This window comes from Oncorhynchus masou, chromosome 3 (genome assembly GCF_036934945.1).
Source record: "Oncorhynchus masou masou isolate Uvic2021 chromosome 3, UVic_Omas_1.1, whole genome shotgun sequence".
In the NCBI taxonomy this organism is placed as follows: Eukaryota; Metazoa; Chordata; class Actinopteri; order Salmoniformes; family Salmonidae; genus Oncorhynchus; species Oncorhynchus masou.
The window spans coordinates 11443755-11471730 of NC_088214.1; the positions used below are offsets into that span (position 1 = coordinate 11443755).

General features: G+C 47.0%; 1 protein-coding gene across 2 annotated transcripts in view; it reads left to right on the plus strand.

Moving 5' to 3' along the window:
• Positions 1-27976, plus strand: part of ece2a (endothelin converting enzyme 2a) — a 204258-nt gene that overhangs the window by 84859 nt on the left and 91423 nt on the right. For both annotated transcript variants that reach the window (XM_064930904.1, XM_064930899.1), the window contains exon 3: positions 22847-23133. In XM_064930904.1, the coding sequence (XP_064786976.1) occupies positions 22847-23133 (287 nt within the window). The remainder of the gene's footprint in view (positions 1-22846; positions 23134-27976) is intronic.

Here is a 27976-nt window from a genome sequence, read left to right on the forward strand (position 1 = left end):
ACCGGTTGAGCGTTCCTACAGCATTTCCTTCCAGAAACCGTGAGAAAGTTGTCCGGCTGCGGGGACTGTGCCAGGGGATTTATACTACTATCTGTACTTGCTGGTGGCACAGACGCTGTTTCATCCTTTCCTACACTGAAATTACCCTTGCCTAACGATTGCGTCTGAAGCCGGGCTTGTAGCACAGCTATCCTCGCCGTAAGGCGAGTACAGCGACTGCAATTAGAAGGCATCATGTTAATGTTACTACTTAGCTTCGGGTGTTGGAGGTCCTGACGAATCGTGTCCAGATAAAGCGTCCGGAGTGAAAAAGTTGTGGGTGGAAAAAAAAAAATATATATATATATGTGTGTGTGTGTATAACAACAGTAATTAAAAAGTAAAAACCGTAAAATTGTCAGGTAGCAAAATAGGTTGGCAACAAAACGCACAGCACAGCAACTCGAAAACAGGTCTGCAAGTTGTGACCGGAAGTTGTGACCGGAAGTTGTGACATATGGTTAGGGTAGTCAGGAGGATTGTGACATATGGTTAGGGTAGTCAGGAGGACTGTGACATATGGTTAGGGTCGTCAGGAGGACTGTGACATATGGTTAGGGTCGTCAGGAGGACAATGAAATATGGTTAGGGCAGACAGGAGGACTGTGACATATGGTTAGGGTCGTCAGGAGAACTGTGACATATGGTTAGGGTCATCGGGAGGACTGTGACATATGGTAAGGGTAGTCAGGAGGACTGTGACATATGGTTAGGGTCGTCAGGAGGACTGTGACATATGGTTAGGGTAGTCAGGAGGACTGTGACATATGGTTAGGGTTGTCAGGAGGACTGTGACATATGGTTAGGGTAGTCAGGAGGACTGTGACATATGGTTAGGGTAGGTAGGAGGACTGTGACATATGGTTAGGGTCGTCAGGAGGACTGTGACATATGGTTAGGGTAGTCAGGACTGTGACATATGGTTAGGGTAGTCATGGGGACTGTGACATATGGTTAGGGTCGTCAGGAGGACTGTGACATATGGTTAGGGTAGTCAGGAGGACTGTGACATATGGTTAGGGTAGTCAGGAGGACTGTGACATATGGTTAGGGCAGTCAGGAGGACTGTGACATATGGTTAGGGCAGTCAGGAGGACTGTGACATATGGTTAGGGTAGTCAGGAGGACTGTGACATATGGTTAGGGTAGTCAGGAGGACTGTGACATATGGTTAGGGTCGTCAGGAGGACTGTGACATATGGTTAGGGTCGTCAGGAGGACTGTGACATATGGTTAGGGCAGACAGGAGGACTGTGACATATGGTTAGGGTAGTCAGGAGGACTGTGACATATGGTTAGGGTCGTCACGAGGACTGTGACATATGGTTAGGGTAGTCAGGAGGACTGTGACATATGGTTAGGGTCGTCAGGAGGACTGTGACATATGGTTAGGGTCGTCAGGAGGACTGTGACATATGGTTAGGGCAGACAGGAGGACTGTGACATATGGTTAGGGTCGTCGGGAGGACTGTGACTTATGGTTAGGGTAGTCAGGAGGACTGTGACATATGGTTAGGGTCGTCAGGAGGACTGTGACATATGGTTAGGGTAATGAACCATGACGTGCATTGTTTCTACCCAGGCTCTCCAACCCTGTTCCTTGAGCTCTATCCCCTTGTAGGTTTTCACTCTCAACTCTTATCTGGCCTGCTTGATTCTAATAATGAGTTAATTGATAAGCTGAATCAGGTCAGTTACAACTGAGTGAAAACCTACAGGAGGGTAGCACTCCAGGTACAGCGTTGGAGAGCCCAGGTTTATACTCTCTTGTTTAGTTCAAGGAGAGATTACGTGAAATAGGATTTATTTCACCAACATTGGTCTCAATGGTCTGTAAGTAAGTGTAATTGAGTGAGCCTTTGAGAGCCCTGGAATGGGGATAAAGTGGGGGAGCGTTAGGGAGGGAGGTAAGAAAAGGGAGAGAGGGAATAGAGGGAGAGAGACCTTGGTAGGACAGTTTCCTTTTCTGATGTGTGTTGAGACAGCAGGGCACTTGTTCTCTTAATTAGCTACCGAGTCCTTGAGTCACAGCAAGCAATGCCTGTCCTCTCCAAGCTGCCGCACTGACCGTGTGTGTGTGTGTGTGTGTGTGTGTGTGTCCTCTATTTTCACCGGAAGTACAGATCAGGTTCAGTTTACTGCATTAGACAGTACGTAGTAGGGTAGGTAACCCTGGAACAAGAGAACCTATCACTCTATCCCTCTCTCTCTCTCTCTCTCTCTCTCTCTCTCTCTCTGTCTCCCTTCTCTCTCTCTACTCCCCTCTCTCTCTCTACTCCCCTCTCTCTCTACTCCCCCTCTCTCTCTCTACTCCCCTCTCTCTCTACTCCCCCCCTCTCTCTCTACTCCTCTCTCTCTACACCCCCCCTCTCTACTCCCCTCTCTCGCTCAACTCCTCTCTCTCTCTCTACTCCCCTCTCTCTCTCTCTACTCCCCCTCTCTCTACTCCCCTCTCTCTCTCTACTCCCCTCTCTCGCTCAACTCCTCTCTCTCTCTACTCCCCCCTCTCTCGCTCAACTCCTCTCTCTCTCTACTCCCCTCTCTCTCTCTACTCCCCTCTCTCGCTCAACTCCTCTCTCTCTCTACTCCCCTCTCTCTCTCTCTACTCCCCTCTCTCTCTCTCTCCCTCTCCTCTCTCTCAACTCCTCTCTCTCTCTACTCCCCCTCTCTCGCTCAACTCCTCTCTCTACTCCCTCCTCTCTCTCCCTCTCTCGCCAACTCCTCTCTCTCTCTACTCCCCCTCTCTCTCTACTCCCCCTCTCCTCTCTCTACTCCCCTCTCTCTCTCTCCACTCTCTCTCTACTCCCCCTCTCTCTACACCTCCCCTCTCTACTCCCCTCTCTCGCTCAACTCCTCTCTCTCTCTCTACTCCCCTCTCTCTCTCTACTCCCCCCTCTCTCTCTCTACTCCCCTCTCTCTCTCTCTACTCCCCCCTCTCTCCCTACTCCCCCCTCTCTCTACTCTCTCTCTCTCTCTCTACATCCCTCTCTCTCTCTACTCCCCTCTCTCTCTACTCTACTCCCCCTCTCTCTCTACTCCCTCTCTCTCTACTCCCCTCTCTCTCTACTCCCCCTCTCTCTCTACTCCCCCCTCTCTCTACATCCCCTCTCTCGCTCAACTCATCTCTCTCTCTACTCCCCTCTCTCTCTCACTACTCTCTCTCTCTACTCCCATCTCTCTCTCTCTACTCCCATCTCTCTCTCTATTCTCTCTACTCCCCTCTCTCTCTCTACTCCCCTCTCTCTCTCTCTCTACTCCCCCTCTCTCTCTACTCCCCCCTCTCTATCTACTACCCTCTCTCTCTCTATCTACTACCCTCTCTCTCTATCTTCTACCCTCTCTCTCTCTCTCTACTACCCTCTCTCTCTCTCTCTCTCTCCCCTCTCTCTCTCTACCCCCCTCCTCTCTCTCTCTACTCCCCTCTCTCTCTCCCCCTCTCTCTCTACTCCCCCCTCTCTCTCTACTCCCCTCTCTCTCTACTCCCCCCTCTCTCTCTACTCCTCTCTCTACTCCCCTCTCTCTCTACTCCCATCTCTCTCTACCCCTCTCTCTCTCTCTCTCTCTACCCCTCTCTCTACTCCCTCTCTCTCTCTCGCTACTCCCCCTCTCTCTCTACTCCCTCTCTCTCTCTCTCTTACTCCCCTCTCTCTCTCTCTACTCCCCCGTCTCTCTCTACTCTCCTCTCTCTCTACTCCTCTCTCTCTCTCTCTACTCCACACTCTCTCTCTCTACTCCCCTCTCTGCATCTCACACACACACACACACACATGTGCACAGATGTTGGCACACACACACACAGGCACGATCATTCACACACACACAGGCATGAACGTACACACACACACACACACACACACACACACACACACACACACACACACACACACACACACACACACACACACACACACACACACACACACACACACACACACACACAGGCATGAATCCATCACAGTGTACTTTCACTTGCACATCCTTCATTATTCAACTGCTAATTAGCACACCCGATTTACATAACAGAGGTTGCTCTTTGTGTGGAATAAAATTACAATTAAACGTCAAGATAACTTGCCGGAAGAGTGAAACGTTTGAGGATGGAATCTAGAGTTGTTCTTTTCTTCTCTTACTGCAACTTGTGTAGAGCGCCTGAGACTGTTCTGAAAACATAAACTGGGCTAAGGGGAGGAAGGGGGTGATTTCGTATTTATTTTTTTACCCCATAAGGTCGATGTCCACGCCCCCGCAGCAATCGAATTAGCATAACACAAAAATCCCCATCAAAATGTGTCAGTTGAAGTTAGAGATATCTGGGGGGTTCTGCATTTCATGCGTGTCAATCTACTGCATCTGTCTATGTCGCACTTCTGCGCTGAAAGGTGACAGAGTTGAACGGTGACAGAGTTGAAAGGTGACAGAGTTGAAAGGTGACAGAGTTAGAGCGATGTCTGTCAGACCATGAGACATCACAAAAGTCTGTCTTCTCACAAAATTGTCTGTAGCATCCGAACAGTTTGGCCTTCAAACTAGTATTTGTATTTATTAGGGATGCCCATTAGCTGCTGTCAACACTGGAGCTTCTCTTCCTGGCGTCCACGCTACAAGCTTGGCACACCTGTATTTGTAAACAACAGCTGGTGCACAATATCTAAGTAAGTCTTGAGGTTTTGCTCGCCTAAGGTAGAGTATTTCATGATAAGCTGTAGACCACACTATCTACCTAGAGAGTTTTCATCTGTATTTTTCGTAGCTGTCTACATACCACCACAGACCGATGCTGGCACTAAAACTGCACTCAATGAGCTGTATTCCTGGGGTCTACGCTACAAGCTTGGCACACCTGTATTTGGGGTGTTTCTCCCATTCTTCTCTGCAGATCCTTTCAAGCTCTGTCAGTTTGGATGGGAAGCGTTGCTGCACAGTTATTTTTAGGTCCCTCCAAAGATGTTGGAGCTCTGGCTGGGCCACTCAAGGAAATGTTTTGGTATCCTTCCCCAGATCTGTGTCACGACACAATCCTGTCTTGGAGCTCTACAGACAATTCCTTCGACCTCGTGTTGGTTTTTGATCTGACATGCACTTTCAACTGTGGGATCTTATATAGACAGGTGTGTGTCCAATCAATTGAATTTCAATATGTAGAAAGATCTCAAGGATGATCAATGGAAACAAGATACACCTGAGCTCAATTTCAAGTCTCGTAGCAAAGGGTCTGAATACTTTTTGTAAATAAGGTATTTCAGTTTTTTTTTACATTTCAGTTTATTTTGAAAAACCTGTTTTTGTTTTGTCATTATTATTATGATGATGTTTTTATTTAATCTTTATTTAACTAGGAAAGTCAGTTAAGAAGAAATTCTTATTTCAAATGACGGCCTACAACTGCCAAATCCGGATGATGCTGGGCCAATAGTGTGCCGCCCTATGGGACTCCCAATCACGGCCAGTTGTGATACAGCCTGGAATCGAACCAGGGTGGCTGTAGTAACATGATGGCGCCGAAGGGGATGGCTGCCTTCTTATCGGCTCTTAACCAAGCATGCTATTTTGTTTGTGTTTTTACATTGTTCTTAACTTGTTTTGGACATCATGTTGCTGCTTCTGGACATCAAAACTGCGATTACTCACCTCAGATTAGACAAATTGTTTTTCTTCAATGAGTCGGACGAGAGGGATATACTATGACACCCGACCAGGCCCAGATCCCCGTGATTCGCTGGAGAAGGAAACTGAGATTTCGTGAGAAAAGATCAGGGTGCCTTGTGAAGATCAGGCGATGAGTGGCTAATCTGCCTTTACCTTCTGTCCTGCTCGCTAACGTTCAATCGCTGGAAAATAAATGGGACAAACTGAAAGCACCTATATCCCACCAACGGGACATTAAAAACTGTAATATCTTATGTTTCACCGAGTTGTGGCTGAACGACGACATGAAAAACATACAGCTGGCGTGTTATACAGTCTATCGGCAGGACAGAACAGCAGCCTCCGGTAAGAAATGAGTCGGGGCATATACATTTATGTAAACAGCTGGTGCAAGATATATCTAAGGAAGTCTCGAGGTTTTCCTCGCCTGAGGTAGGGTATCTCATGATAAGCTGTAAACCACACTATCTACCTAGAGAGTTTACCACTCAATGAGCTGTATACCGCCATAAGCAAACAGGAAAATGCTCATCCAGAGGCGGCACTCCTAGTGGCTGGGGACTTTATTGCAGGGAAACTTAAATCAGTTTTACCTAATTTCTAGAGACGTGTACAAATCTCTCCCTCGCCCTCCATTTGGCAAATTTGACCATAGTTATATCCTCCTGATTCCTGCTTACAAGCACAAATTAAAGCAGGAAGCACCAGTGACTCTATCTATCAAAAAGTGGTCAGATGAAGCAGATGCTAAACTACAGGACTGTTTTGCTAGCACAAACAGGAATATGTTCCAGGATTCTTCTGATGGCATTGAGGAGTACACCACATCAGTCACTGGCTTTATCAATAAGTGCATTGAGGACGTCGTCCCCACAGTGACTGTACGTACATAACCCAACCAGAAGCCATGGATTACAGGCAACATTCGCACTGAGCTAAAAGGTAGAGCTGCCGCTTTCAAGGTGTGGGACTCTAACCCGGAAGCTTATAAGAAATCCCGCTATGCCCTCCGACGAACCATCAAACAGGCAAAGTGTCAATACAGGGCTAAGATTGAATCATACTACACCAGCTCCGACGCTCGTCGGATGTGGCAGGGCCTGCAAACTATTACAGACTACAAAGGGAAGCACAGCCGAAAGCTGCCCAGTGACACGAGACTACCAGACGAGCAAAATAACTTCTATGCTCGCTTCAAAGCAAGTAACACAGAAACATGCATGAGAGTGAGAGCATCAGCTGTTCCGGACTACTGTGTGACCACGCTCTCAATAGCCGATGTGAGTAAGACCTTTAAACAGGTCAACATTCACTGGCCTCAGGGCCAGATGTTTTACCAGGATGTGTACTGCGAGCATGCGCTGACCAACTGGCAAGTGTCTTCATTGACATTTTCAACCTCTCCCTGTCTGAGTCTGTAATACCAACATTTTTCAAGCGGGCCACCATAGTCCCTGTGCCCAAGAGCACTAAGGTAACCTGACTAAAAAGACTACCGACCCGTAGCACTCACGTCTGTAGCAATGAAATGCTTTGAAAGGCTGGTCATGGCTCACATCAACATCATCATCCCAGAAACACTAGACCCACACCAATTTGCATACCGCACCAACAGATCCACAGATGATGCCATCTCTATTACACTCCACACTGCTCTTTCACACATGGTAAAAAGGAACACCTATGTGAGAATGCTATTCATTGACTACAGATCAGTATTCAACACCATAGTGCCCTCAAAGCTCATCAATAAGCTAAGGACTAAACACCTCCCTCTGCAACTGGATCCTGGACTTCCTGACTGGCTGCCCCCAGGTGGTAAGGGTAGGCAACAATACATCCACCACGCTGATCCTCAACACGGGGCCCCTCAGGGGTGCGTGCTCAGTCCCCTGTGCTACCTTTTCACTCATGAATGCACGGCCAGGCAAAACTCAACACCATCATCAAGTTTGCTGATGACACAACAGTGGTAGGCCTGATCATCGACAAGATGTGAAAGCATATAGGGAGGAGGTCAGAGACCTGGCAGTGTGGTGCCAGGACAACAACTTCTCCCTCAACGTGATCAAGACTAAGGAGATGATTGTGGACTACAGGAAAAGGAGGACCGAGCACGCACTCATTCTCATCGACGGTGCTGTAGTGGAGCAGGTTGAGAGATTCAAGTTCCTTGGTGTCCACATCACCAACAAACTAACATGGTCCAAGCACACCAAGACAGTCGTGAAGAGTGTACGACAAAACCTATTCCCCCTCAGAAGACTGAAAATATTTGACATGGGTCCCCAGCTCCTCAAAAAGTTTTACAGCTGCACCATCGAGAGCATCCTGACTGGTTGCATCACTGCCTGGTATGGCAACTGCTCGGCCTTCGACTGCAAGGCACTACAGCGGGTATTGCGTATGGCCCAGTACATCACTGGGGCCAAGCTTCAAGCCATCCAGGACCTCTAGACCAGGCGGTGTCAAAGGAAGGCCCTAAAAATTGTGAAAGACTCCAGCCACTCAAGTCATAGACGGTCCTATCTGGTACCGCATGGCAAGCGGTACCGGAGCGCCAAGTCTAGGTCCAAGAGGCTTCTAAACCACCTCTACCCCCAAGCCATAAGACTCCTGAACAGCTAATCAAATAACAACCTGGACTATTTGTATTGCCCCTCCCCCCACCCACCACACTGCTGCTACTCTCTGTTATTATCTATGTATAGTGACTTTAATAACTTCCTACATGTACATATTACCTCACTTACCTCGACACCGGTGCCCCCGCACATTCACACTGTACCGGTACCCCCTGTATATAGCCCCCACATTGACTCTGTACCGGTACCCCCTGTATATAGCCTCCACATTGACTCTGTACCGGTACCCCCTTTATATAGCCTCCACATTGACTCTGTACCGGTACCCCTGTATATAGCCTCCACATTGACTCTGTACCGGTACCCCTGTATATAGCCTCCACATTGACTCTGTACCGGTACCCCTGTATATAGCCTCCACATTGACTCTGTACCATAATACCCTGTATATAGCCTCCACATTGACTCTGTACCGGTACCCCCTGTATATAGCCTCCACATTGACTCTCTACCAGTACCCCCTGTATATAGCCTCCACATTGACTCTGTACCGGTACCCCCTGTATATAGCCTCCACATTGACTCTGTACCGGTACCCCTGTATATAGCCTCCACATTGACTCTGTACCGGTACCCCCTGTATATAGCCTCCACATTGACTCTGTACCGGTACCCCCTGTATATAGCCTCCACATTGACTCTGTACCGGTACCCCTGTATATAGCCTCCACATTGACTCTGTATCGGTACCCCCTGTATATAGCCTCCACATTGACTCTGTACCGGTACCCCTGTATATAGCTCCACAATTGTTATTTACTGCTGCTCTTTATTTATTTGTTATTCTTATCTCTTACTTTTTTTGGTTGTATTTTCTTAAAACTGCATTGTTGTTTAAGGGCTTGTAAGAAAGGATTTCACTGTAAGGTCTACTACACCTGTTGTATTCGGTGCATGTGAATTAGTGACGTCTCAAGCACTGAGATGCATTGCCTGAGACCGCTGCGCCACTTGGCAGCCCCAATGGGTTATTGTGTTTATATTGATGAGGAAAAACATGTATTTAATCAATTTTAGACTAAGACTGTAACATAACAAAATGTGGAAAAAGTCAAGGGGTCTGAATACTTTACTCAAAGCCGGTGGCATGTTTTGGCGCACACATTTCCCTGTTGTTGTTTTGGTCTTGTTGACCTTTATCGCCATGACAGCAGAATACTGTTAGATTGGCCAAGCTACAGTATCTTAAGGCTTTGCCTTCAGCACCTGATCATACCTATTCATTATTTACTGAGACACACCAGCCCTGAAACCTCCTATGGATAGGTATGCATCCTGAATACTGAGACACACCAGCCCTGAAACATCCTATGGATAGGTATGCATCCTGAATACTGAGACACACCAGCCCTGAAACATCCTATGGATAGGTATGCATCCTGAATACTGAGTCACACCAGCCCTGAAACATCCTATGGATAGGTATGCATCCTGAATACTGAGACACACCAGCCCTGAAACATCCTATGGATAGGTATGCATCCTGAATACTGAGTCACACCAGCCCTGAAACATCCTATGGATAGGTATGCATCCTGAATACTGAGACACACCAGCCCTGAAACATCCTATGGATAGGTATGCATCCTGAATACTGAGTCACACCAGCCCTGAAACATCCTATGGATAGGTATGCATCCTGAATACTGAGTCACACCAGCCCTGAAACATCCTATGGATAGGTATGCATCCTGAATACTGAGACACACCAGCCCTGAAACATCCTATGGATAGGTATGCATCCTGAATACTGAGTCACACCAGCCCTGAAACATCCTATGGATAGGTATGCATCCTGAATACTGAGACACGCCAGCCCTGAAACATCCTATGGATAGGTATGCATCCTGAATACTGAGACACACCAGCCCTGAAACATCCTATGGATAGGTATGCATCCTGAATACTGAGTCACACCAGCCCTGAAACATCCTATGGATAGGTATGCATCCTGAATACTGAGACACACCAGCCCTGAAACATCCTATGGATAGGTATGCATCCTGAATACTGAGACACACCAGCCCTGAAACATCCTATGGATAGGTATGCATCCTGAATACTGAGACACACCAGCCCTGAAACATCCTATGGATAGGTATGCATCCTGAATACTGAGACACACCAGCCCTGAAACATCCTATGGATAGGTATGCATCCTGAATACTGAGACACACCAGCCCTGAAACATCCTATGGATAGGTATGCATCCTGAATACTGAGACACACCAGCCCTGAAACATCCTATGGATAGGTATGCATCCTGAATACTGAGACACACCAGCCTTGAAACATCCTATGGATAGGTATGCATCCTGAATACTGAGACACACCAGCCTTGAAACATCCTATGGATAGGTATGCATCCTGAATACTGAGTCACACCAGCCTTGAAACATCCTATGGATAGGTATGCATCCTGAATACTGAGACACACCAGCCCTGAAACATCCTATGGATAGGTATGCATCCTGAATACTGAGACACACCAGCCCTGAAACATCCTATGGATAGGTATGCATCCTGAATACTGAGACACACCAGCCCTGAAACATCCTATGGATAGGTATGCATCCTGAATACTGAGACAGAACAATCTGCACTGTTGTCACAGCCATAGAAATAGACTCTATTGATTATTATAAACTGGGTGGTTCGAGCCCGGGATGCTGATTGGCTGACAGCCGTTGTATATCAGACCGTATACCAGGAGTATGACAAAACATGTATTTTTACTGCTCAAACTACGTTGGTAACCAGTTTATAATGTCAGTAAGGCACCTCGGGGGTTTGTGGTATATGGTCATTATACCACGGCTAAGGGCTGTATCCAGGCATCATTCACAGGAATAGCCCTTAGCTGTGGTATATTGGCCATATACAGTTGAAGTTGGATGTTTACACACACTTACTGTACCACACCTCCTCTGGCCTTATTGCCTAAATCTAGATTCCATCTCTATGGTGACATCACACTAGTTCATATACCGATAAGTCTATGTTATTTACATGTGACAATCTCTTTATTTAGACAACATGGTATTCCTTATGAGATGAACTGGTCAATCGCTCGCAATTCACATGGCAATAATTCTTGACATTCTAATTCAAGAACAGAAAGAGATCCTTTTATTTTAATTCAAGGTGTTTTAAGTCACTGATTGAAAATGTAATTGACCTTGTCTGGTAGTCACACACCACTGGTTTAGTTACAGTAGGTGGTGAAATCCACTGGTAGTCACGTATCAGATGAAAGGGGTTCTCCAGTAGCCCGGTATTTCACACCGCCAGTCATGAGACGAGACGGGATTCCTTCAAGGTGTCAAACAACACTGAGGGAACCACCTCCATGTTTGGCCAACTAGCACTGAGCAGTACTCCCTCAACACCGAGGGAACCACCTCCATGGTTGGTCAACTAGCACTGAGCAGTACTTCCTCAACACTGAGGGAACCACCTCCATGGTTGGCCAACTAGCACTGAGCAGTACTCCCTCAACACCGAGGGAACCCCCTCCATGTTTGGCCAACTAGCACTGAGCAGTACTCCCTCAACACTGAGGGAACCACCTCCATGGTTGGTCAACTAGCACTGAGCAGTACTCCCTCAACACCGAGGGAACCACCTCCATGGTTGGTCAACTAGCACTGAGCAGTACTCCCTCAACACTGAGGGAACCCCCTCCATGTTTGGCCAACTAGCACTGAGCAGTACTCCCTCAACACTGAGGGAACCACCTCCATGGTTGGTCAACTAGCACTGAGCAGTACTCCCTCAACACCGAGGGAACCACCTCCATGGTTGGTCAACTAGCACTGAGCAGTACTCCCTCAACACCGAGGGAACCACCTCCATGGTTGGTCAACTAGCACTGAGCAGTGCTCCCTCAACACTGAGGGAACCACCTCCATGGTTGGCCAACTAGCACTGAGCAGTACTCCCTCAACACTGGCAAACATTTCCCCTAGTGCATGTATTCACACACACACACACAAAATCATCCTACCGCTGGTGCACCTTCCAGGGTGTGTCCACTCTACATTCACACAACCACATAAGACAGGGGCTCATCTTTTCCATCACACACACACACACACACACACACACACACACACACACACACACACACACACACACACACACACACACACACACACACACACACACACACACACACACACACACACACACAGAGGTAGAGACAATGTGACAGGTCCATCTGTAATGCTGTAGTCTGGTTCCTTGGTTCATCCCATTAGGATGAGCAGGAGATCAGGGGATTCACACACAGACGCTCCCAGCTGGAGGAAAGTCTATTACACAAGGTCCGTAAAGACTGGATGGACACACACGCACACACTTGGATACCCCTGTGTGCCTATGCCCTTTGTGGACCACCCACACACACCCCTGCTGTGCTCGCTCTGCTTGCATGTCCTGGATGCTAAAAACTTGCACTTGTTGCCATGGCAGCAGTGTGCGTGTGTGTGTGTGTAAAGGTCAGGGGTCGGGTGGGTGCCAGCGACAGAACGGGAGCAATGTCCTTGACGACTTCAATCGTCGTGACAACCCCCAGGAATGAGCTGTCATGCGACACCCCTTCCTCCGCTCCTGTTCCTGTCATTGAAAACACACACACACACACACACACACACACACACACACACACACACACACACACACACACACACACACACACACACACACACACACACACACACACACACACACAGCGTCAGCAGGAAAATCCTTTTGGAAACAATGTGTGGTATGTGTTGTGGAGCATTGGGACCTGAGGAGGGGGGCCTCGATGAGTCCTTACCCACCCTAAGGAGCACCAAACCAGGGCATAAAGAGAGATCACAGAGCCCTAAGGGCAGGTGAACGATGGACAGACAGCCCATACATCCGTCAAATTGCAGTAAAGCAATATGGTTAAGCTGGGTTGAAACACCAATGTTTGTGGGTTCGATTCCCGGGGCCCACCCACGCTTAAAATGTGTGCATGAAGCAGAAATGCGTTATTTAAATATTCAAACCCTTTGCTATGAGACTCGAAATTGAGCTCAGGTGCATCCTATTTCCATTGATCGTCCTTGAGATGTTTGTACAAATTGATTGGAGGACCACCTGTGGTAAATGTAATTGATTGGAGACAGGATTGTGTCAAGGCACAGATCTGGGGAAGGGTACAGTATTGAAGGTCCCCAGGAACACAGTGATGGCCTCCGTTCTTAAATGGAAGCGGTTTGGAACCACCAAGACTCTTCCTCGAGCTGGCAGCCCGGCCAGACTGAGCAATCGGGGGAGAAGGGCCTTGGTCACGGAGTTAACCAAGAACCCGATGGTCTCTTTGACAGAGCTCCAGAGTTCATCTGTGGAGATGGGACAACCATTTCTGCAGTAGTCCACCAATCAGTCCTTTATGGTAGTGGCCAGACGGAAGCCACTCCTCAGTAAGTCCTCAGGCACATGACAACCCGCCCGAGTTTTGCCAAAAGGCACCTAAAGGACTCTCAGACCATGAGAAACAAGATTCTCTGTTCTGATGAAACCAAGATTGAACTCTTTGGCCTGAATGCCAAGCGTCATGTCTGGAGGAAACCTGTCACCATCCCTACGGTGAAGCATGGTGGTGGCAGCATCATACTGTGGGGATGTTTTTCAGCGGCAGGACTGGGAGACTAGTCAGGATCGAGGGAAAGATGAACGGAGCAAAGTACAGAGAGATCCTTGATGAAAACCTGCTCCAGAGCGCTCATGACCTCAGACTGGGGAGAAGGTTCTCCTTCCAACAGGACAACGACCCTAAGCTCACAGCCAAGACAACGCAGGAGTGTCTTTGGGACAAGTCTCAATGTCCTCGAGTGACCCAGCCAGAGCCCGGACTTTAACCTGATCGAACATCTCTGGAGAGAGCTGAAAATAGCTGTGCAACGATGCTCCCCATCCAGCCTAACAGAGCTTTACAGGATCTGCAGAGAAAAATGGTAGAAACTCCCCAAATACAGGTGTGTCAAGCTTGTAGCGTCATACCCAAGAAGACCCAAGGCTGTAATCACTGCCAAAGGTGCTTCAACAAAGTACTGAGTAAAGTGTCTGAATTCTTATGTAAATATGATATTTACATTTTACATTTTAATACATTTGCAAAAATGTCTAAAAACCTGTTTTTGCTTTGTCATTGTGGGGGTATTGTGTGTAGATTGACAGGGGGGGAATTCATCAATTTTAGAATAAGGCTGTAACTTAAGAAAATGTGGAAAAATGTCAAGGGGTCTGAATACTTTATGAATGCAGCGTATAGGTCAGTCATATCAAACTGACAGCATCAAGACACCAACTCAGACTCTTTTAAATGTGACATTTAGCTGACGCTCTCATCCAAAGCAACGTAGTTATGTAACATTTTACATACAGGCGCTTCCCATAATGCAACCCGCCAACCTGATGTTGCAATCGCCCTGCTCTACCAACTGAGCTTCAAGACCGAAGCCTCGAATGTACTTCACACTGGACTCTATAGAGACCTCATTCAGACTTTAAAAAATGCTATCAATCAATCCATTTTTATAAAGCCCTTTCTACATCTACAGTTGTCACAAAGAGCTTTTCAGATCCCCAGCCTAAAACCCCAGAGAGCTTTACAGATCCCCAGCCTAGAACCCCAGAGAGCTTTACAGACCCCCAGCCTATAACCCCAGAGAGCTTTACAGATCCCCAGCCTAGAACCCCAGAGAGCTTTACAGATCCCCAGCCTAGACCCTCAGAGAGCTTTACAGATCCCCAGCCTAAAACCCCAGAGAGCTTTACAGATCCCCAGCCTAAAACCCCAGAGAGCTTTACAGATCCCCAGCCTAAAACCCCAGAGAGCTTTACAGATCCCCAGACTAAACCCCCAGAGAGTTTTACAGATCCCCAGCCTAAAACCTCAGCGAGCTTTACAGATCCCCAGCCTAAAACCCCAGAGAGCTTTACAGATCCCCAGCCTAGACCCTCAGAGAGCTTTACAGATCCCCAGCCTAAAACCCCAGAGAGCTTTACAGATCCCCAGCCTAAAACCCCAGAGAGCTTTACAGATCCCCAGCCTAAAACCCCAGAGAGCTTTACAGATCCCCAGCCTAAAACCCCAGAGAGCTTTACAGATCCCCAGCCTAAAACCCCAGAGAGCTTTACAGATCCCCAGCCTAAAACCTCAGCGAGCTTTACAGATCCCCAGCCTAAAACCCCAGAGAGCTTTACAGATCCCCAGCCTAAAACCCCAGAGAGCTTTACAGATCCCCAGCCTAGAACCCCAGAGAGCTTTACAGATCCCCAGCCTAAAACCCCAGAGAGCTTTACAGATCCCCAGCCTAAACCCCCAGAGAGCTTTACAGACCCCCAGCCTGAAACCCCAGAGAGCTTTACAGATCCCCAGCCTAAAACCCCAGAGAGCTTTACAGATCCTCAGCCTAAAACCCCAGAGAGCTTTACAGATCCCCAGCCTAAAACCCCCAGAGAGCTTTACAGATCCCCAGCCTAAAACCCCAGAGAGCTTTACATATCCCCAGCCTAGAACCTCAGAGAGCTTTACAGATCCCCAGCCTAAAACCCCAGAGAGCTTTACAGATCCCCAGCCTAAAACCCCAGAGAGCTTTACAGATCCCCAGACTAAACCCCCAGAGAGTTTTACAGATCCCCAGCCTAAAACCTCAGCGAGCTTTACAGATCCCCAGCCTAGAACCCCAGAGAGCTTTACAGATCCCCAGCCTAGAACCCCAGAGAGCTTTACAGATCCCCAGCCTAAAACCCCAGAGAGCTTTACAGATCCCCAGCCTATAACCCCAGAGAGCTTTACAGATCCCCAGCCTATAACCCCAGAGAGCTTTACAGATCCCCAGCCTACAACCCCAGAGAGCTTTACAGCAGCCTACAACCCCAGAGAGCAAGCGATGTCGAGGAAGAAGCACACACACACACTGTCTGATGTCACTGGTTAGGGCCCCTGATCGTCACTGGGACATGTTATATAACTAGAATGACATGGTTCATTTAGCTTTCTTACACTGGAGTGCTCACACACACACACACACACACACACACACACACACACACACACACACACACACACACAGACACACAGAGACAGACAGACAGACAGACAGACTTTTCCTTGCTCTCTCTCTGACTTTCCTCTCACCCATTCTCATTTCTCTCTGCTTACCAAGTACATCCCCCTTCATTTCCCTCTGCCTACCAAGTACATCCCCCTTCATTTCTCTCTGCCTACCAAGTACACCCCCCTTCATTTCTCTCTGCCTACCAAGTACATCCCCCTTCATTTCTCTCTGCCTACCAAGTACATCCCCCTTCATTTCTCTCTGCCTACCTAGTACATCCCCCTTCATTTCTCTCTGCCTACCAAGTACATCCCCCTTCATTTCTCTCTGCCTACCTAGTACATCCCCCTTCATTTCTCTCTGCCTACCAAGTACATCCCCCTTCATTTCTCTCTGCCTACCAAGTACATCCCCCTTCATTTCTCTCTGCCTTTCATTTCTCTCTGCCTACCAAGTACATCCCCCTTCATTTCTCTCTGCCTACCAAGTACACCCCCTTCATTTCTCTCTGCCTACCAAGTACATCCCCCTTCATTTCTCTCTGCCTACCTAGTACACCCCCTTCATTTCTCCCTACCAAGTACACCCCCTTCATTTCTCTCTGCCTACCTAGTACATCCCCCTTCATTTCTCTCTGCCTACCTAGTACATCCCCCTTCATTTTCTCTGCCTGCCATCCCCCTTCATTTCTCTCTGCCTACCAAGTACATCCCCCTTCATTTCTCTCTGCCTACCAAGTACATCCCCCTTCATTTCTCTCTGCCTACCAAGTACATCCCCCTTCATCTGTCACTCAAATGACAAGCTGTCTCATCATCAAATATTATAATAGTCATGACCCGTCCCATCATCAAACATTATAATAGTCATGACCCGTACCATCCTCAAACATTATAATAATCATGACCTGTCCCATTGTTTCCATAAAGTACATCTTTATTTCCAAATACCTCCTCTTTGTTTGCGTGTTTAGTTCACTAATCCAAATGCACAAAGTGCGGGCACTAAGTCCAGGCAAAAGTTTTAAAAAAGTTCGTAGAAACATGTCAAACAATGTATATCATCAATTTTTAGGATGTTTTTATCATACATCTTCAATAATATTCCAACCAGACAATTCCTTTGTCATTAGAAAGGAAAGGGAACAGAGCACGTGCTCACGGCCACACGCCATAAACAACTCATGGCTTTCAGCTGAGCCACTTACTCTGAGTGGTCTTATTCTCTCCCCTTTCACAATAAAAGCCTGAAACAACTTTCTAAAGACTGTTGACATCTAGTGGAAACCTTAGGAAGTGCAATCTGACCCCATTTACACTGGATATTGGATAGGCAATCACTTGAAAAACTACAAACCTCAGATTTCCCACTTCCTGGTTGGATTTTTCTCAGGTTTTCGCCTGCCATATGAGTTCTGTTATACACACAGACATCGTTCCAGCAATTTTAGAAACTTCCGAGTGTTTTCTATCCAAATCCATTACTAATATGCATATCCTAGCTTCTGGGCCTGAGTAGCAGGTAGTTTACTCTGGGCACGCTTTTCATCCGGATGTGAAAATACTGCCCCCTAAACAATTTCAAGGCAATGCTACCAAATACTAATTGAGTGTATGTAAACTTCTACAGAGCAGGGTCAGTCAGTCATAGGAGAAGCTGAAGGTCAGTCAGTCAGAGGAGAGAAGCTGAAGCTGTACAGACTACAGAGCAGGGTCAGTCAGTCAGAGGAGAGAAGCTGAAGCTGTACAGCCTACAGAGCCAGCAAAGCAGCAGACCAGCCAACCCCCTGGTGTTCACTAATCACTGCTGGTAGACATGTTCAGCTCACTGCAGTCAGCCTGGTCTTCCATTCCCATTCCTCTTTACACTCTGTTTACCCCCCTGTTTACCCCTCTGTTTACCCCCCTGTTTTGCCCCCCTGTTTACCCCTCTGTTTACCTCTGTTTACCTCTCTGTTTACCCTACCCCCTGTTTTACCCCTCTGTTTACCCTCTGTTTACCCCTCTGTTTACCCCTCTGTTTACCCTCTGTTTACCCTACCCCCTGTTTACCCCTCTGTTTACCCCTCTGTTTACCTCTCTGTTTACCCCTCTGTTTACCTCTCTGTTTACCTCTCTGTTTACTCTCTGTTTACCTCTCTGTTTACCTCTCTGTTTACCTCTCTGTTTACCCTACCCCCCTGTTTTACCCCTCTGTTTACCCCTCTGTTTACCTCTCTGTTTACCCCTCTGTTTACCTCTCTGTTTACCCCTCTGTTTACCTCTCTGTTTACCTCTCTGTTTACCTCTCTGTTTACCCCTCTGTTTACCCCTCTGTTTACCCCTCTGTTTACCTCTCTGTTTACCTCTCTGTTTACCCCTCTGTTTACCCCTCTGTTTACCTCTCTGTTTACCTCACTGTTTACCCTCTGTTTTGCTAAACAGGGCCTCGTTCCCAGAGCATTCGTAGCATTCAGATCGTCGCTAGTCTTCTTACAATGAATCTTTAGTAGCTGAGGTGTTTCCCTGATCCTTCATTGGAATCACAGATCTCCTCTTAACATAGAATCAAGATGTTTAGGTCATCTGTCTTACTGTGACTGACGATAACTTCAGAACGAAGTTGACTACAAAGTCAAGTATTTGCAAGAAAATGATGCTTTAAATGAGAACCGGGATGACTGCATTAAAAGATGCATAGGCTATATGGACCCATATAGACTTTTACAATCATATTGAAATCAATTTCATGTTCAATCAATTGAGTTACATTTTGCGACCAGGCTACTGTCTGTCATTTGTTGCCTCAATGTGGTTCATGATGTGTGACAAGATGTGACCAATGATGTGCCCAGTATGTGATTTAGTGCATTATTATTGGTTAAGCACAATAAGCCACCTCTAAAGCCTATTTGCAGCCATGAGTGGTAATATCTCTCTAGGAGCTGATCCGGTGTCAGTATTTCAGAATCATTTGAATGTTAAAGTACGATTTGAGTGGAGAAGGCTGATCCGAGAGCAGCACTGCTTCTCTTTCTATCCTATCCGTGTTGACACATTGTCTAACGACGCAGCGTGAACTTTCTCTCTACCTGCTTGTTTGGGAAACACGGTTAGAAAGTTGTCTGGTAAGTGATGATACATCTCGTATGATCATCATAATGCTGAAAACATAGTTCAGGCCCTGTATCTTCCTCCCCAGTCAGGTGAACTCCTGGATTCTGTGCTGTGTGCTGTGTGCTGTCTGAAGGAAGCTGCTTGCAAAAGTGCCTTCATACTGGACACAGAGACTTACAAATGGTATCCACAAGTTCATCTGACTCTGGGGAGGAAGATAAAAGGGCCTCATTGCCAAAATCCTGAAGAAACGAGGCCTAGATGTTTAGACCCCTTTAAGTTACATCACAGCTGGGAAACGAGGCCGAGATGTTTAGATGATCCCTTTAAGTTACCCATTAAGTTTTACATCACAGCTGGGAAACGAGGCCTAGATGTTTAGATGATCCCTTTAAGTTACATCACAGCTGGGAAACGAGGCCTAGATGTTTAGATGATCCCTTTAAGTTACATCACAGCTGGGAAACGAGGCCTAGATGTTTAGATGATCCCTTTAAGTTACATCACAGCTGGGAAACGAGGCCTAGATGTTTAGATGATCCCTTTAAGTTACATCACAGCTGGGAAACGAGGCCTAGATGTTTAGATGATCCCTTTAAGTTACATCACAGCTGGGAAACGAGGCCTAGATGTTTAGATGATCCCTTTAAGTTACATCACAGCTGGGAAACGAGGCCTAGATGTTTAGATGATCTGTCACGGGGAGGCCTTCCCTGCCTGTAATGAAGCCATCAATCATGCTGCATCAGTATGGTGCAGTCAAACGTGTGTGTGTGTGTGTGAGACAACTTTTGGCTAAAGTGTGTTCCAATGATTATTTAAAGAACATTAGGTGTGTGTGTGTTTAATTACTGTCTGCAGTTGTAGTAGGAATACCATTAGAGAGATCATTCACTCTCTTAACTGTGATTCCTTTAGATTTCCTTCCTCTAGGCTCTTCTAAAATACTTCCTGTTGTGTTGTCAGACATAGCTAGTGAAGAACACTACCCCCACTACTTCCTGTTGTGTTGTCAGACAGAGCTAGTGAAGAACACTACTCCCACTACTTCCTGTTGTGTTGTCAGACATAGAGCTAGTGAAGGACACTACCCCCACTACTACCTGTTGTGTTGTCAGACAGAGCTAGTGAAGAACACTACCCCCACTACTTCCTGTTGTGTTGTCAGACATAGAGCTAGTGAAAAACACTACCCCCACTACTTCCTGTTGTGTTGTCAGACATAGAGCTAGTGAATAACACTACCCCCACTACTTCCTGTTGTGTTGTCAGACATAGAGCTAGTGAAGAACACTACTCCCACTACTTCCTGTTGTGTTGTCAGACAGAGCTAGTGAAGCACACTACCCCCACTACTTCCTGTTGTGTTGTCAGACAGAGCTAGTGAAGAACACTACCCCACTACTTCCTGTTGTGTTGTCAGACAGAGCTAGTGAAGAACACTACCCCCACTACTTCCTGTTGTGTTGTCAGACAGAGCTAGTGAAGAACACTACTCCCACTACTTCCTGTTGTGTTGTCAGACATAGAGCTAGTGAAGAACACTACCCCCACTACTTCCTGTTGTGTTGTCAGACAGAGCTAGTGAAGCACACTACCCCCACTACTTCCTGTTGTGTTGTCAGACAGAGCTAGTGAAGAACACTACCCCACTACTTCCTGTTGTGTTGTCAGACAGAGCTAGTGAAAAACACTACCCCCACTACTTCCTGTTGTGTTGTCAGACAGAGCTAGTGAAGAACACTACCCCCACTACTTCCTGTTGTGTTGTCAGACATAGAGCTAGTGAAAAACACTACCCCCACTACTTCCTGTTGTGTTGTCAGACATAGAGCTAGTGAATAACACTACCCCCACTACTTCCTGTTGTGTTGTCAGACAGAGCTAGTGAAGAACACTACTCCCACTACTTCCTGTTGTGTTGTCAGACATAGAGCTAGTGAAGAACACTACCCCCACTACTTCCTGTTGTGTTGTCAGACAGAGCTAGTGAAGAACACCACCCCCACTACTTCCTGTTGTGTTGTCAGACAGAGCTAGTGAAGGACACTACCCCCACTACTTCCTGTTGTGTGGTCAGACAGAGCTAGTGAAGAACACTACCCCCACTACTTCCTGTTGTGTTGTCAGACATAGAGCTAGTGAAGAACACTACCCCCACTACTTCCTGTTGTGTTGTCAGAGCTAGTGAAGAACACTACTCCCACTACTTCCTGTTGTGTTGTCAGACATAGAGCTAGTGAAGGACACTACCCCCACTACTTCCTGTTGTGTTGTCAGACATAGAGCTAGTGAAGGACACCACCCCCACTACTTCCTGTTGTGTTGTCAGACATAGAGCTAGTGAAGGACACCACCCCCACTACTTCCTGTTGTGTTGTCAGACATAGAGGTAGTGAATAACACTACCCCCACTACTTCCTGTTGTGTTGTCAGACATAGAGCTAGTGAAGAACACCACCCCCACTACTTCCTGTTGTGTTGTCAGACATAGAGCTAGTGAAGGACACTACCCCCACTACTTCCTGTTTTGTTGTCAGACATAGAGCTAGTGAAGAACACCACCCCCACTACTTCCTGTTGTGTTGTCAGACATAGAGCTAGTGAAGAACACTACCCCCACTACTTCCTGTTGTGTTGTCAGACATAGAGCTAGTGAAGAACACTACCCCCACTACTTCCTGTTGTGTTGTCAGACATAGAGCTAGTGAAGGACACCACCCCCACTACTTCCTGTTGTGTTGTCAGACATAGAGCTAGTGAAGGACACTACCCCCACTACTTCCTGTTGTGTTGTCAGACAGAGCTAGTGAAGAACGCTACCCCCACTACTTCCTGTTGTGTTGTCAGACATAGAGCTAGTGAAGGACACCACCCCCACTACTTCCTGTTGTGTTGTCAGACATAGAGCTAGTGAAGGACACTACCCCCACTACTTCCTGTTGTGTTGTCAGACAGAGCTAGTGAAGAACACTACCCCCACTACTTCCTGTTGTGTTGTCAGACATAGAGCTAGTGAAGAACACTACCCCCACTACTTCCTGTTGTGTTGTCAGACAGAGCTAGTGAAGAACACTACCCCCACTACTTCCTGTTGTGTTGTCAGACATAGAGCTAGTGAAGGACACCACCCCCACTACTTCCTGTTGTGTTGTCAGACATAGAACTAGTGAAGGACATGTATGTTTCTAATCAACTTATGGTGATGTCATTGATAAAGACTTCCCTCTTGTCTTCAGGCCAACATGACAGTGTGGTTTATGACTGCTCACGTTTCCATGGCTTTACTGATCAGGAAATTGACGATTCTCTCCTCTCCTAGGTTGTGGTAACAGCTCTATGAGCAGTGACATGTATGATGCTGGCTACCACTCCATCACCAACATAGACTACTCCTCTGTGTGCATCGACACCATGAGTGCCAGGCATGATGCCACATGCCCGGGCATGACCTGGCATCAGATGGACGCGCGCCAGCTCTCCTTCACGGACGCCTCATACGACGTGGTCCTGGAGAAGGGCACCCTGGACGCCATGCTGGTGGAAGAGAAGGACCCCTGGAAGGTGTCCTCGGAGACGGCCTGTCTCATTGACCAGGTACTCAGGGAGGTAAGAAGCAGTATGCACGTGCACACACAGACACACACTCTGTTTGTTTTTAGCAGAGACCTGAATGATTGGCCTGTCTGTTCAGACAGCAGGCGAATTAAAGGAGGATGAAACGGAGGACTGGTGGACAGATGGGAAGATGGTCTCTCTCTCCTCTTTCAGAAAAACTCCATCTGAACTCAGTCACAGGGCCTGTTTCCAACTGCCTATGTTATAATGCTGCAGTCTCTTCCACTCCCTTTCTCACCTCCCTCCCTCACTCCACTATTTCATTCCTCCTCTCTCTACCACCCTCACCTCCTCTCTCACTCTCTCACCTCCTCCCTCATCTCCTTTCTCACTCGCTCACTCTGTCTCTCACCTCCTCTCATCTCCTCTCTCACCTCCTCTCTCATCGCCTCTCATCTCCTCTCTCATCTCCTCCTCTCACCTCCTCTCATCTCCTCTCTCACCTCCTCTCTCATCTTCTCTTCTCACCTCCTCTCTCATCTCCTCTCTCAGCTCCTCTTCTCACCTCCTCTCTCACCCCTCTCAGCTCCTCTCTCACCTCTTCTCTCACCTCCTCATCTCCTCTCTCACATCCTCTCATCTCCTCTCTCACTTCATCTCCTCTCTCACCTCCTCTCTCACCTCCTCTCACCTCCTCTCTCACCTACTCTCATCGCCTCTCACCTCCTCTCATCTCCTCTCTCACATCCTCTCATCTCCTCTCTCACTTCATCTCCTCTCTCACCTCCTCTCTCACCTCCTCTCACCTCCTCATCTCCTCTCTCACCTCCTCTCATCTTCTCTCTCACCTCCTCTCTCACCTCCTCTCACCTCCTCTCTCATCTCCTCATCTCCTCTTTCACCTCCTCTCATCTCACCTCTCACCTCCTCTCATCTTCTCTCTCACCTCCTCTCTCACCTCCTCTCACCTCCTCTCTCACCTCCTCTCATCTCCTCATCTTCTCTCTCATCTTCTCTCTCATCTTCTCTCTCACCTCCTCTCTCACCTCCTCTCATCTCCTCTCTCACCTTCTCTCTCACCTCCACTCACCTCCTCTCATCTCCTCTCATAGAATCTTCTTTGATCATAGTGGAACACAAACACCCTTCTCAAAAAGAGGAAGGGCGGGGGGAGGGGATGCGAGAGAAAGGGAGGGAGTGAAAGATTTAGGCAGAGAGGTGGACATTGTCAAATAGGGGAGACAGGTACCAGAATTGGAAGAGTGAAACTATGTGACAGAGGAGGATGCAGACAGAGAGAAAGAGCGAGAAAGGGAGAGAACGAGAGAGAAAGAGAGCGAGTGGGAGACAGAAACCAAAACTGACAGAAAGCTAATGAGCAGTGCGCCAGTGTGATAGGGAGGGGATGTAGGTAGAGAGTGAGGGAGGGAGGAAGGTAGCGAACGAGGGAGGGAGGTAGGGAGGTAGCGAGGGAGGGAAGGAGGTAGAGAGTGAGGGAGGGAGGATGGTAGCGAACGAGGGAGGGAGGTAGGGAGGTAGAGAACGAGGGAGGGAAGGAGGAAGGTAGCGAGGGAGGGAAAGAGGGAGGTAGTGAGGGAGGGAGGTAGTGAGGGAGGGAAGGAGGGAGGAAGGAGGTAGAGAGTGAGGGAGGGAGGAAGGTAGCGAGGGAGGGGGAGGGAGGTGAGGGAGGGAGGGAAGGAGGTAGAGAGGGAGGGAGGGAGGGAGGAAGGTAGCGAGGGAGGGAGGGAGGAAGGTAGAGGAGTGAGGGAGGGAGGGAGAGAGGTAGTGAATGAGGGAGGGAGGTAGCGAGGTAGGGAAGGAGGTAGAGAGGGGGAAGGAGGGAGAAGCAGAGCACACTTTCATCTAGAGTCTGTTATGTGAATGTTTCATCATAAAAGCAAAAAGAATATTAAAGCAAGTGGTTGAAAAAATAGGAAAACTCACAAAATGGCGTCAGCAGAGGGCGGGCAAAACAGAGTAGACTGTAGTAACACAGGAGACATTTAAACAGTAGACTGTAGTAACACAGGAGAGAGTTATACAGTAGACTGTAGTAACACAGGAGAGAGTTAAACAGTAGACTGTAGTAACACAGGAGAGAGAGTTAAACAGTAGACTGTAGTAACACAGGAGAGAGTTATACAGTAGACTGTAGTAACACAGGAGAGAGTTAAACAGTAGACTGTAGTAACACAGGAGAGAGAGTTAAACAGTAGACTGTAGCAACACAGGAGAGAGAGTTAAACAGTAGACTGTAGCAACACAGGAGAGAGAGTTAAACAGTAGACTGTAGTAACACAGGAAACATTTAAACAGTAGACTGTAGCAACACAGGAGAGAGAGTTAAACAGTAGACTGTAGTAACACAGGAGAGATAGTTAAACAGTAGACTGTAGTAACACAGGAGACATTTAAACAGTAGACTGTAGCAACACAGGAGAGAGAGTTAAACAGTAGACTGTAGTAACACAGGAAACATTTAAACAGTAGACTGTAGCAACACAGGAGAGAGAGTTAAACAGTAGACTGTAGTAACACAGGAGAGATAGTTAAACAGTAGACTGTAGTAACACAGGAGACATTTAAACAGTAGACTGTAGCAACACAGGAGAGAGAGTTAAACAGTAGACTGTAGTAACACAGGAGAGAGAGTTAAACAGTAGACTGTAACAGCACAGGGGAGAGTTAAACGGTAGACTGTAGCAACACAGGAGAGAGAGTTAAACAGTAGACTGTAGCAACACAGCAGAGAGTTAAACAGTAGACTGTAGCAACACAGGAGAGAGAGTTAAACAGTAGACTGTAGCAACACAGCAGAGAGTTAAACAGTAGACTGTAGCAACACAGCAGAGTTAAACAGTAGACTGTAGTAACACAGCAGAGTTAAACAGTAGACTGTAGTACACACACTCACATATGCACACACTCACATATACACACACTCAATATGCACACACTCACATTTACACACTCAATATACACACACTCACATATACACACACACAATGTACACACACTCAATGTACACACTCACATATACACACTCACATATACACACACACTCACGTACACGCACTCAATGTACACACACTCACATATACACACACTCAATGTACACACACTCACATATACACACACACATATACACACACACATATACACACACTCACATACACACACTCAATATACACACACTCAATGTACACACACTCAATGTACACACACTCAATATACACACATTCACATATACACACTCACATATACACACACTCACATATACACACACTCAATGTACACACACTCAATGTACACACACTCAATGTACACACACTCACATATACACACACTCAATGTACACACACTCACATATACACACACTCAATGTACACACACTCACATATACACACTCACATATACACACTCACATACACACACTCACATATACACACACTGATATACACACACACTCACATATACACACACTCACATATACACACACACACTCACACACACACACACACACTCACATATACACACACTCACATATACACACACTCACATATATATGCATGATGAAACACTTTTTCACTTCTACAGTATATCACTGTCTCTCACTCTCACACTTTCTCTCTCACTCTCATTCTCTCTCACACTCTTACACTCTCACTCACTCACTCAGAGCAGAGTGAGGCAGCGGCGTGCTGAGGTGTGAAAGCCTGACATGCTCCATGAATCACTCTCTGTTGCTATGGCAACCATTTGGTGGGATATCCGCTATGACTAACACTTTTCATCGCTAAACTTTAGTCCACTTTAAGTTGTGCCACGGCAGGGACAGTGTCTTAAGTCCACTTAAAAGTGCAACAGAATAGTGAGGACAGACTGTCTTTAGTTTGGGTTTAAAGTGTCAAATCAAGTATTGCAACATATCTGATCATTGAACGGGGAGGAGTAGTCATAGGCAGAATGAAAGAGAATAGTTGATGAGAATTAGATGCTGGGATGGAGAAGAGGACAACTGACCATATGGGATTATTACCTCATAGTGTCACATGATCTCTCCCCTCCCCTTTGGAGAGTCTGACGTGGTGATGTCATACTGAACCAGTGAACCATTGAGGGACTGACCTATAGAGTATCAGCTATCTCCACGTCTCTAACACACACACGCACGCATGCACGCACGCACGCACACACACACACACACGCTAAACCATCTTTAAATGAGTTTCACACACCAGCCCCCTCTGCCAGTGATTAAGCGGATTGGAGTAATTCACTTTGTCTTTGCACTCTGTGTCCACACAAAAAAAATCTACATAAATATGGGTTGTATTTACAATTGTTTTTGTTCTTCACATGTTGCCCTTTCGTTGTGGCAAAAGGCCACACTTCTTGCTGCTGTGATGACACACTGTGGTATTTCACCCTATTGATATGGGATTTGTTTTCAAATTCTTTGTGGGTCTGTGTAATCAGAGGGAAATATTTGTCTCTAATATGGTCATACATTTGGCAGGAGGTTAGGAAGTGCAGCCCAGTTTCCACCTCATTTTGTGGGCAGTGAGCACATAGTCTGTCTTCTCTTGAGAGCCAGGTCTGCCTACGACGGCCTTTCTCAATAGCAAGGCTATGCTCACTGAATCTGTACATAGTCAAAGATTTCCTTCGTTTTTGGTCAGTCACAGTGGTCGGGTATTCTGCCACTGTGTACTCTCTGTTTAGGGACAAATAGCATTCTAGTTTGCTCTGTTTTTTTGTTAATTCTTTCCAATGTGCCAAGTAATTATATTTTTGTTTTCTGATGATTTGGTTGTGTCTAACTGTGCTCCTGTCCTGGGGCTCTGTGGGATCTGTTTGTGTTTGTGAACAGAGCCCCAGGACCATCTTGCTT